This window comes from Phocoena sinus, chromosome 17, assembly GCF_008692025.1.
Source record: "Phocoena sinus isolate mPhoSin1 chromosome 17, mPhoSin1.pri, whole genome shotgun sequence".
NCBI classification, from domain to species: Eukaryota; Metazoa; Chordata; class Mammalia; order Artiodactyla; family Phocoenidae; genus Phocoena; species Phocoena sinus.
The window spans coordinates 54,214,414-54,227,654 of NC_045779.1; the positions used below are offsets into that span (position 1 = coordinate 54,214,414).

The window sequence follows — 13,241 nt, forward strand, 5'->3', positions numbered from 1 at the left end:
TCTATTACAAAAAATTCTGTATTTTGCTTTTTAAAACAATATTATAAACGGGTTTATGTCATGAAAAAAAATTCATGTATCATAAAATCAAAATTTACTTATTTTGATTTATAATTTACTTATTATAAATAAACATTAGAAAGAAAACATTCTATCTCAGTAAAAATACTGACAGGAAAATGGGAAATAATGTATAATTTAAATCTATGAATGGCAGAATCAACTTATGGTTGATTATATATACATATATATCATATACATGTATATATGTATTAATGTATACTTAATGACTAAAATGATCAAAATATAAATATTCTGAGTTCACCTACCTTAAGAACATCTCCTTGTGCTAAATGAAATGTTCTGGCTGAAATATTGATTCCCTTTCCTGCTTGAACCTGAATACTATAAATGCATTCATGGTTGTTTTCATAGTTGAGTGGATAATTTGGAGAGAGCAGAATTCCTTCATTACTTGTTGCAGATGCACCACATTCAGCTGCAGGTAAAACAGAATATTGAAGTACAGTTTAATAGAAAGCATTATCATTTCAAGTAATGTAATGTATGGAAGTGTAAATGCATTTTATTTTAGCTAGAGGCTAACATGAAAATAATGTACAGAAGGGCTTTACGTTGTAGATGAATCACTCCTTCTCATATAATAGATAGGAAGAAGGGACTACTGCCTCTGGACAGAACACTGTACATAAACAGAAATACGCAATAGTTTCAGTATCTCGCCCCCAACCTTGGATGAAAGGATAGCATGGAAAAGGATGAGGGCAAAAGATTTTCAGGAAGTATTTTAAGTTTGTAGATCTCTGATTAACTTGTTATGTTTAAATTTATAATTTACTTATTTTAAAGTATAAATAAAGGGGAGAGATCAATTTCATTTTAGAATGATTCTTTACCTTTAAATGCTTTACTGTTTAAATACTTAAATATTAACAAAAATCAGGTAAAAGAAAAAAAACCTAATGAGGAAATGAAAATGATCAAGATGAGCAGTCAGTATAATATCAATAATAATAATATTATTTTAACAAAGCATAAAATAATAATAAGAACTAATGATATGATGTTAACAATCAGTCACATGAAGTGTCACCCAATAAAGCTCCTTCAAGACCTTTTAAGGTAAAACAAAAACAAAAAATTCATAAACTGCCAATATTGATTTAAATTATTTCTATTTTAATAATACTTAAAGAGTTTTATAGCATCAGCCTTACATTTAGGTCTTTAATCCATTTTGAGTTTATTTTTGTGTACGATGTTAGGGGGTGTTCTAATTTCATTTTTGTACATGTAGCTGTCCAGTTTTCCCAGAACCACTTACTGAAGGGACTGTCTTTTCTCCATTGAATATTCTTGCCTCCTTTGTCATAGATTAGGTGACCATAGGTGCGTGGGTTTATCTCTGGATTTTCTATCCTGTTCCATTGATCTATATTTCTATTTTTGTGCCAACACAATACTGTTTTGATTACTGTAGCTTTGTAGTATAGTCTGAAGTCAGGGAGCCTGATTCCTCCAGCTCCATTTTTCTTTCTCAAGATTGCTTTGGCTATTTGGGGTCTTTTGTGTTTACACACAAATTGTACATTTTTTTGTTCTAATTCTGTGAAAAATGCCATTGGTAATTTGATAGGGATTGCACTGAACCTGTAGATTGCTTTGGGTAGTATAGTCATTTTCACAATATTGATTCTTTCAATCCAAGAATATAGTATATCTCTCCATCTGTTTGTGTCATGTCTGGTTTCTTTCATCAGTATCTTATAGTTTTTGGAGTACAGGACTTTTGTCTCCTTAGGTAGGTTTATTCCTAGGTATTTTACTCTTTTTGATGTGATGGTAAAAGGGATTGTTTCCTTCATTTCTCTTTCTGATCTTTCACTGTTAGTGTATAGGAATGCAAGAGATTTCTGTGTATTAATTATGTATGCTGCAACTTTACCAAATTTATTGATAAGCTCTAATAACTTTCTGGTAGCATCTTTAGGATTTTCTATGTAAGTATCATGTCATCTACAAACAGTGACAGTTTTACTTCTAATTTTCCAATTTGGATTCCTTTCATTTCTTTTTTTTCTCTGACTGCCGTGGCTAGGACTTCCAAAACTATGTTGAATAAAAGTGACTAGAGTGGACATCCTTGTCTTGTTCTTGATCTTAGAGGAATCATTTACATTTTAAATCTGCCTCATTTCCTCCTCACTAGCTTATTAGAATCTAGGCATGCTTGTGGGGGCATGGAGACAAAAGTTCCCAGGTCATACAGATGATCCAGAATGCACATATATGTTTATCAGTTAGATTATTTATTAGGGAATACAGTTTTAAACTATGTTATAGAATCATGTAATTCTGAGAATATGTACTTGAATGCCAACTTGCAAAATACTGAAACACTGATTAGCAGCTCAGGCTTTAAAATTCAGAGATTAGTTTCAAAATTAAGCTCTATCTTCTATCTATATGGCTTTGGCAAGTTATTTATTCTCTCTAAGCCTCAATATTGTAATTACTATTATGGAAATAATAGTACCCTCTTCATAGGGATGTTTGTGTGTGTGTATGTGTGTGTGTATTATTATATGTAGATAATACATGTAGAGCATTTAGCAGGAAACTGGCATACAACAAGAGCTTGATATATTAAAGCTATTATTATGAATATTTTAAGTATATGTACTAATGGTGGCATCATGTTGTATACAAAGAAAAATAGTTTAGGATATTTATACTGTCCCCAGTGTGACTATTCAGGTGTAGAAAGACACTTAGGTGTGAAAAGCCAGAGGACTCTTTCTAATTTTGGAGAATTATTTATGATATTAAAATTATTTTAACTGAATATAACACCCCCCCAAATAAAGGCCAAATGATAATTTACTTCAAAATATACTAATAATTTACTGTAATGTTCTCAAAATTTGAATAGGTAGTAAGTGCCTTCTACTATAAACACTGGTTTTTAGTGTAAAATATAAAGGAAATTCCTTTCATATGAACAATAACCTGCTTTTGTTATATTTTAATTTTCAGTTGATTTTAATGGAAGAAATGTTCACATATTGGGGTATGGGGAAATCATTCTGGTTAATACATTATTTAACTTGAATTTTATGCTAATTAAAACAGCCTGTTTGTGGCTTATTGGACATACATTGTACATCTGCTTTAATCATTAAAAAAAAAAGTGTACACTGACCAGAAGCAAAGAATGCCCATGTTAAAAATAAAGATTAAATGCCTCCTTTCCTGGGATGCCAATGCTGGTACTCCTTTGGTAATAAGACTCCCTTCACAGATGCCAATGACATACTGACTTGCTGTACACATGCTGATCTGTTTTTTTTTTTTTTTTTAAACCTTAAAGGGATGTATCCCCAACTTGCTTGACTTTCTTTGCTCTGAAAAGATATAAAACTGTGCTGAAAATCGTGCTTCTCTGGAGCAGCTCCTCAGAGTTATCTGAGTGACTGTCTCCCAGACTATAATCCTGTTTGGCTCAAATGAAACTTTTCTATACCTCTTACAGATTGTTTATTGAATATTTCCAGTGACGTTTGCATTATAAAATGACTATAAATGATTTTCTACTTGGTGAAATAAAATCAGGACTTAAACCAGAACGGAAGAATTAAGGAAGAAAATTTGGATTAAATTAGCACATTTCCATTTAATCAGGACTCATCATAAATTATGGGGCCCAGTACAAAAGGAAAATGTACTACACTTGTTGAAAACATGTTAACAATTTCAAGAGATCAGTAGAGCATTAAACAAAGCATGGCCATTCTCAGCATGAAGCCCCCCACTGTGGGACTGCATGGGTTTCACATCCATAAAGCCAACTCTGCATTTATTCTTCATAAAGGTACAAATCTACAAGGTAAAACTTATTTTCTCCAGTTTCATAGATGAAGACACCAAAGTGAGTTTTCTTGCTAAAATTGAACAAATGGTATGTATCAGAGCTGGGATTTACCCTGGGGTTTATTTATCAGTCATTGCCTATGGTGTTAAAAGGGTGAACATATAATTTCTCTTCCAGATCAAAGTACTCTTTTAGTATGAAAGGAGGCATCATTAATAATTATCCCACACAGCAGTTGTAAATTGAGATCATCCCAGGTGAACTGGTAGTTTGTTCACTTTTTCCTTTACACTTTAACTGATGCACACACTATTTAAGGACATTATATTAAAAATTAAGAGGATTATTTTGTGCAGGCTGGGTTATGTCCTGGAGGTCAGAATACATTCATCCCACATATAATTTATAAATCTGCATTCCATTATACATAATTATTAACGTTCAGAATGATAATCTCATATCAAGAAAAGATCTTGAAACATAAAGTGATAAAAATCTGTTCAGAATGTTCTACCTACATATACAGGAAAATGAACAAGTTTATTTTTTGATGAGTTTTAATAAAATAAAATTTTCTACTAACAATAAGTTACAGAGGAACTTATTTAGCCACAGTGCCAAACTCCAGAAGCTAGGTGATTAATAAACTTATTTTTACATGGAACCTCATCTTTGATTTTACCTTTTAATTTTAAAGTATACAAAACACTGGCTCCCCAGCACTCGATGTAGTACTAACATTTGCCCTGTATAAGCTTTCTTTCCACCCTTAGGCTACAGCAGTCTTGCTTGCCAACTGGAATTGAACAGGATCAAATGTTGAAATTAACAATTAACTTTCCACAGTTTGACCTTCTGCCCCAGTCTAGCAATGAACATACTTCTATGTCTGGTCTGTTGTGTAATAACCTAAGAATGATATTTTCCAAATGCAAATCTGATCCTATACCTTCTGCCTAACAAATACTCACCATCAGCAAATCAAATCCACAGGATGCCAAACAAGGCCATTTATAATGTTACCGCTGCCTTTCTAGCTATTACCCACCATTCTTTCCCATAGACCTTGTAATTCACCTATCCTGAGCTACTGGCCCTTTGCCACAGTGTCACACTCTAAGCCTTTGTACATGATGTTTTCTCCACATGTAAGCACCACATCTGGTCCCCAAGTGATGCAGTTTCAGGGTTCAAATAAGGAAAAAAATGACTTGATATTAAGTAATACTGTTACGGTTCTTTCCAGCATTGGGTGCCTGTGATGGTGAAAGGAATAAGTGAAACAATGTCATGTGGAAGTATAAGAGATAATTCTCACAAATAGTCATGGCTGCAATGTTCATGAATGTCCCGGAAAAATACCCAAACTACAACATTTTCATTGTATATGACATAACTACCACAGCAAGTTTTTACAAGGCACATTTTAAAGTGAGAATATATGAATATTGGCAAACTGTTACTGAATACTCTCAAGATATGTTAAAATTAACTGAAAAGAGGAACTAGCAGCACAACAGCTAACCTCAAGAGAGGAGAGGAATGGCTATTTGATTGTAGGAAGGTAAGGTTACTTAAAAAAAAAAGGGGGGGGGCTTCCCTGGTGGCACAGTGGTTCGGAGTCCGCCTGCCGATGCAGGGGACACGGGTTCGTGCCCCGGTCTGGGAAGATCCCACATGCCGCGGAGCAGCTGGGCCCGTGAGCCATGGCGGCTGAGCCTGCGCGTCCGGAGCCTGTGCTCCGCAACGGGAGAGGCCACAACAGTGAGAGGCCCGCGTACGGCAAAAAAAAGAAAAAAAGACAAAACCCATCAACTACACAGGAAAGCAGAATTTGAGTAAAAGAAGTCCTAAAATCCAAGTGATAAAGCTGAGTTGAAAAATAGCCATCATCTCCCACCAGAGTGACATTTATGGACAGTATTCAGCTGTCACTGAACAAACACAAATCTGGGACTTATTGCATCAGGGCAATGCTAGGGTTTCGGTCAGATGCTGTGACAAATTGCACATGTAATGTAATATGTGTCTGTGAAACATTTGTCATAATAAATATAAGCTTAACAGAGTACCTTGGCAGGTAATGTATACTAAGATGTTTAAAATGGCTAGAAGCAGATAATAATATGCTCTGATTCGGAAAAAACTGATTGATTCATTTGATAAATATTTATTAAATTCTTACTCTGTACTGCATATGGGAGGTAGAGTGTTGGAGCTCCTCATGTAACTTACTTTCCAGTGGAACGACAGATGTTTACTACATAATCATTCAAATAAACATATAGTATGTGAAAACATGTAACTGGAAGCCCTGACTGTTCTGAGTAAAGTCAACACTTCCCTGAAGGACTGAAATGAGGATATTAAGGGTGATGGCAGAAGGCGGGTTGGGAGAAAGAATATCCCACACAGAAGGAACATGTCTGAAAACACTATGGGGGGGACCATGACAGGTTCTGAGAACTAAAAGACCCAGTATGAGAAAAACTTTGTGTAACATCTAGTTAGAGGTAGGGTTTCTTTTGTTGCTTATCTGGCACAGTAGGGGAAAAAATGTTTTTTTGAGGTGTGTATGAAAGGAAAATGTCACTAAGTTGGTTGCAGAAGATGAAGAATAGAGGAGAAGATTGAATGAGCTACATTCATAAAAAATTTTTTTGAGATTTTGAGTTAGAAAAGAATTGCTTCAGAGTTCAGGTTTGCAATGTTCTGTGGAAGTGAAGAAAGGACACTTTTCCCTACCTTAACATAAGCACAGCACCTTGTTTTTATTATTTGGTCTAGAATGAATACATGTTCTTGATAACTGATGTCACTAACTTATAACCCTAAATTTGTTAATATGAATTTCCTACAAAATAATCAATGTTAAATAATCACTATTAATCATGTGATAATGTTTATTCTCTCTGATTTTAACTGAGAGGTCATCTTTAAATGACAGGAATTAATAATATGAAAACATTACATAATTTAGCAGAGTGTTAGGGAAACATTGTTGGATAGTAGGCCCTCAGGGCTCTTTACAGGATATAAATATTTTCTGTGAAATCTCCAGTCTACATGCTGTTTATTATGATGCCTTAATTTTGTGAAAAACAAATCCTACTCATATAAAATATTTTTTTTAATTTAAACTTACAGATTAAGAAATCTATTTGAGTTACCAAAATGAAACTCTTTGCTTAGTTGAAAATAATACTTTGATGAATGTGGCTTTGGTTGGATTGGAGTAGGAGAGATATGTGTACTGGACTCAGGTGATAAGAGTCATAGCTACAGTGAGGAATGCAGTAGACCAAGAATACCCACTGAATTTCATATTTTTCTTACTAAAAAACAGGACAGCCTATCCATCATTAATCTCCATTACTGGGATAAAAACAAAAAACAAAAAAACAACAACAGAACCTGGTAGCGTCTATTGCACACAGTCATATATTTTCAGATAAACAGGTAAAATGTTTTTCAGTAACTTGGCTGGGAAATTTGAAAAATGTCTATGACTAGTGACGTTTGCAATTATTTTTAAGATTTGCATTGCAGTTGAATCTCTTCTTTTATGCTGGAAGTCACCGTGGGTTATTTTCAAATTGTTTTGTTAAAGTGATTAAAATAAACTTGACTTGTATTATTCAAAAAAACTTAGAAAGTTTCGAACCTAAACATATGGTATCCTAAGTCAAGTAAAGTACAGCATTAAGCAGAAATATATTTCCCATATGTTAATTTACTACCAGAGGAAAGATAATGGTTATATGTGATTGTGTTCACATAGGAAGGTGTGGGGATATTGAAACTGCCATAGTCAAATCAATCACTTTTTTCTGTCATATATGTGAACTTACTTTATTTTTTAGCTTTTATCAGCTAATTGAGCACACTTTGTTCCATATCTAATTTCTACTGTATTTCATCAAATTAAGACACCATTGAAAGAGGCATCATTATTTTATATGTTTACAAGAAAGCAAAAATGTGTGAATAATCTATGGTAGCCATTGATTGTGAGATACGTACTAATTTCAGAGATATTAAATTTTTTTGAAATAGGCATCTGAAACTGTAAAATATAGTAAAATACGTTAATAAGATTTAATATATTTAGGAACACTTCTAATATTCCTTTATAACTTGGCAGTATTAATAACACATTCGCTCTTTTGTTTCTTTGTTTTTGGCCATGCCATGCTGCATGCAGGACATTAGTTCCCCGACCAGGGATTGAACCCTTGCCCATTGCGTTGGGAGTGTGAAGTCTGAGCCACTGGACCGCCAGGGAAGTCCCCACATTTGTTCTTTAGAAATGTTTTGTCAGATTTCTTTTTCTCAAATAGGTACTTAGTGCTTGGATTCTTAGAAGGGGGTGAAAATTAGAGTGTAAAGAGTTATTAATTTCCTTATGCCACCACTGAAAGTATGCGAACCATTAGTATTACTTGTATAAAGTCAGGTTTTTTCCCTTGCCTTTGCTTTTCTTAGACAACAGTGATACTTAACTGGCTTTCTCTTTCTAGACTCTCTAAATACACTGCATGCATGTATCCAAGCACAGATTAGTGCTTGTTAAAGTTATTTACAGATCAAGAGTGCCTTAAAATGTTTTCACTGGAAGAATTTAATTTGGGATTTGTTATTTTTCACCTTAAAAATTCAATTTTATAGCATTTTCTATATTCATTTTTTTACCATGAAAAATCACAGTAATCGTTATTGCCATGCAGAATTATTCTTTTACCAAGACATAAGCTCAAAACTTTTTTTTAAATCAAATACTCAATTTTCAGTGAAAAAGTGTGGAGGAATTCCGATAACCTGACAGTGTCCTTCCATGGTTTCTCCCTTCCCTACACAGCTATTTAGGGTCTACTGTGCAAAGTTAATTTACTCACTAAAAATAATATTATTAACAAATAATACCTATAGACATACCAGGTACTATGTTAGGTCTTTAGGATAAGTTCCTTATCCTCATGTAATATGTAGTATAGAGGACAGACAGACAGGGAAACTGGTATGTGCACAAATGTGTAATCTGTAGTGTGATACAAGTTTGTGTAATGGCCCAGGATGGTAAAAATGAGGAAATTATACATTTTAAAGTATCAATGAGACAATAATGTCAGGGAAGACTTCATGGAATAGGTTATCCTTGATCTGAATCAAAGAAGTGATTACAATATATGAAAAAGAGATTCCAGGCCAAGGGAACTACTAAAATGAAAGCACAAATGGGTAAATGAGATTGACATAGTTAGAAGAACCGGTAGCTCATGTGCCGTTCTAAGAAATTCAGATTTTATCACATAGGCACTGGAGATCCACTGAAGAGTTTTAAGGAGAGAAAAATATGATCAGATTTGAGAAACCCATTAGGGCGGCTCTATGGGGAATGGATTATAGCCCTGGGTTCCTAAAGGGACAAAAACCTAGAGAATATTTATTGTAGTGCGTCAATTAGAAGATGGTGAACGTTTGAACTAAAACGATGGAGGAAGAGGAGATTGAAAGTAAAAGTTAGAGAAGGAGGAGTGGCTTTGCGTACGTTGATGAATTTATTTTTGTATGTGATGATTTAGTATGTCTATGGGATATCAGGGGCAGAAGTCCACTAAGCAGCTAGACATAGTTGTAGTCATGGGACTACATGAATTAAGAAGAGCAAACTAAGTCCAGAATTCATGGAGCATCAGAATTTAAGTGGGAGGCAAAAGGGACATTCACAGAAGGTAGTATCATGGAAGAATAGGGAGGGGATAGTTTCAAGAAAAAAATTCTCAGTAGTATTAAATGTCAGAGAGAGTTAAATTAAGATGAATACTAAAAATTCACTGCTTTGGGTAGTTAAGAGGTTGGGAAGGAAAAGAGTAAGACAAGGACTTTAATGATACTGGCTGTAAAGGGAGGTAGAAAGATACAAGGATAGACAGCAGTGACTCAGGTTTAAAGAAAGGTTTTCTGTTGTTGATGTTTGTGGAAGTTGTTCTGTTTTTTGTTTTATGTTATTTTTGAACTTAAGATTTGAACGTGTTTATGTTACAATAGTACAGATATAGAGGCTAAGCAGGGTTTTCAAAAGTCATCTCAGATTCTGAAGACTTAATAGTCTAGTATCCTAAACCTAGACTAATATGGAAGTTACTTGGGAAAATCTGTGTGATTTTTAATGTGATAAGTGAAGACACAGATTTGAATTCCACATGTACTATGATTACTACTATGAAACAACATACATATAAGAAAAAGTACTATAAGAATATAGCAACAAATTCTATTGTAGTTTTTAGATAAATGGCTCATTAATTTAAAATTTAGTGAAAAAAATGGTATCAGGGATGTTCAAAACATGTTTCCTATTCAGAGATTAAAATACAATATCTTTCATCTAAAATAGTCTTAGATTAAGCATAAGAGTAATAAAGTTCTCTCCTGGGACTGCGGAAGAATGGAAGCAAGAGATGGGAGCAGACAGCTTCTTTATGCTTTTTCCTCTTTGTTTTTCTGCATTACTTTAGAGTGAGCACAGTCTTTCTAATATTTTTAAATGAAGGATAAGGAAGCAAATAAGGGACACATGGCTTCTTAAATATTAGGGTGATTTCTATGCTATTGAGTGCCCCCTACTACTAAACAATATGACCCAAATGTTATAGTAAGCAAAAAAAAATTAAAGCATATAAAAGGGCACGTTTAAAGCGGGAAGTGTATAATATAATGAATGTCTAAGGAATATGTTAGCTAAGTTCAGGTATGGAAAAAAACCACACAATTTTTCAGCTGAAGATAGTTATTTATTCCCACTTAAACTCTCCAAAACCAATAATATTTTTTTCCAAACTGTAACATGCAACTTTTCATTTAAATGATTTTTTTCAGGTAAGGTTTCAGGGGTGGTTACCACATTTCTCTTCGAATTCAAAAAGTCCTGAAGCGCTTAAGAACTGTTTCCAAGGCTCATCTCCACAAACAGAGTCATAACTAAGTTTGGCATTTATTATAAATAATTTCTGGCATGATGTGTTGATCCTGCCCTAAGCTCTAAATTACAGCCTTTGTGAGCAGAGGGATGTCCCTGTTTTTCACACTTAAAGAAACACTAAGAACGAGCCTCAACAAAAAGTAAAGGAATGTTTTGGTCTCTCAGAATCTCTGTCCTTTGGGTAACATACATAATCCCAATTCTCTGATATTTCCCTAGTTCCTACCATCAAGTTTGAAATGGTAGTGCTAAATATGAGATTTTCCCAGCTATTTGAAATCCAAGTTGTTGTTGATTTCACCACTTCTTCCCTTCTTAGTGGTGATAAAGAACAATTGTATAACATGATCTAAATAACCAATAAATAAGTGGCCAAAGGCCGTGTTGACTTGTACCTCTCCAGTTCTGCAGAAATCCTGAAACAGATCCGTGCCCTATCCCTAAAAAACAAAACAAACAAAAACAAAATAAAACTCATAAGGAAAGTCCCTAGGTCTGACTGCCCCTTCATCAGTTGAGCATCAGCTTCTGATTCTCATCTCTTAGCTATACTCCAGAGGATGAAAGGAGTAGACTTCAGGCCTTCTCTTTGTTCGATGTATATTATGTCACAATTTCAATTCAGGAAAAAGCCTCATGCTTTCCTTCTCAAACTGTATTAAAATGCACCATGCTAAGTACTCAATAATTACATTCATATACTGTAAAGCAAACTATAACTAATTTTTGAAAAATGTGGCATTTTAGGTGAGTTTTTAAGATGTGAGAGGATTTACTATGGACTGAAACATTTCTTTGCAAATTAAATATGTCAAGAAAAAAAAATCAATATGCTAACAATTTAACATTTTCTAAATAACTTCACAATGTAAAGCTTTAGCTCAACTTCGAAGGTTTCAAGGGGATAGAGTGACTGAGGAATGCCACTCATAATGTAGGTAAGCCTTGATTCTACATCTGTGAATACAAAAATCAGGAGCTAGAGTCCCAGCCTGAGATGACATATATGCCAGCAGGTACACCTTCTGGTTGCTAAATACCTTTCGAAACATTCCTTACAGGAAAGATAGGGAGTATTTACATTCTATGGAATGTACCAAATTAATCCGAGAAAATGAACTATCTTGGGTTTTGCCACTTTAGTTAACTAATTAGTTGCTATCTTCTTGATATTAATAGATAAAAGAGTTAGAAAAAAAATATCTTCAGAAAAAAGTAGTTGAATTTTGAATGAGCACTTAGGATTCCACACATGTACACACACATAAAGTCCAGAAATCTAAAAATAATTCAAACAATCAGAAGCAAGATGCTAAGCGTTAATAGTGCCAGCTGTATGTTTTGTTCCAAAGCATGATCCTTAATAGACTATTGGCTTTGGAGATGGCTTTTGTATTCAAACTAGGTATGAAGCATTGGTTCTGGTGTGGCATTTGTTTTGGGCAACAACACATGCTGAGTCATTATATACTCCCATTACAGATTCTAGCTAATGAAATTCAATTCAAACGTGACTTCTTGTGTCTACTGGACAACAACACTGAATACAGAATAATTTCTCAACACAAAATATAAGAATCCAGATTTCCTTTAAGTGACAGAAATGTAAGCATGTAAAATATAGCACTGTGAATTAAAATGTTACATTTTAAACACATAGATGAATAGAAATTCTAATGCATAGCAGGCACTGTGCTATTTGCTGGGAGTAGAGGAGTGAAATAAACAGATGAAATAAATTTCTATGTGATGTGCTATGTGCTCTAAAAACACATATGAACAACTTCAATGGGAGCCTGTGAATGGAATAACCAGTTTGGCCTGCAGAGGTTGAGGAAAGTCCACAAAGAATGTGAAACTTAATCAGGTTTTGCAGGCATGAAGTGCAATCTGCAAAAACAATTGTACAATGCCCTTGGTTTTCCTAAGAGATGTCTCATCTCATTAAGTTCCTCATGTTCTTAAGAGGCATTACCAACTGGATATGACAGATATATAAACACGGAATTTTTATTTTAAGAGAACTAAGGTCTGCATGATTGTGAATAAGAAACTGTTCCACTTCCCTGGTCTTCTCTGTACCAGTTTTTTAGGCACAGTGGATGATGGGTTGAAGGTTCCTTGAAGATCATAGCTGTACATTCTCTGTCTTGTATCTTAATAGGATGTAACTAATAAATCATAAGAATTTAGGGGACAGACTGCAGTATGGGGCAACATGCCAGGCGATTATAAATTATAGGACCAGCTGGAGAGTGGTGACTAGCCCTCCCTGACTTCTCCATAGCAACACTACTGATTCTACAGTAGATGAGTTCCAAGCAGAGTTTGAGATCAGTGTTCTTTTGAAAAAAATTTATTTGGAAG

General features: G+C 34.3%; 1 protein-coding gene across 3 annotated transcripts in view; it reads right to left on the bottom strand.

Moving 5' to 3' along the window:
- CSMD3 (CUB and Sushi multiple domains 3) overlaps positions 1 to 13,241 on the bottom strand; it is a 1,083,470-nt gene that overhangs the window by 348,157 nt on the left and 722,072 nt on the right. For all 3 annotated transcript variants that reach the window (XM_032609830.1, XM_032609829.1, XM_032609828.1), the window contains one exon: positions 330 to 499. In XM_032609830.1, coding sequence (XP_032465721.1) covers positions 330 to 499 — 170 coding nt within the window. The remainder of the gene's footprint in view (positions 1 to 329; positions 500 to 13,241) is intronic.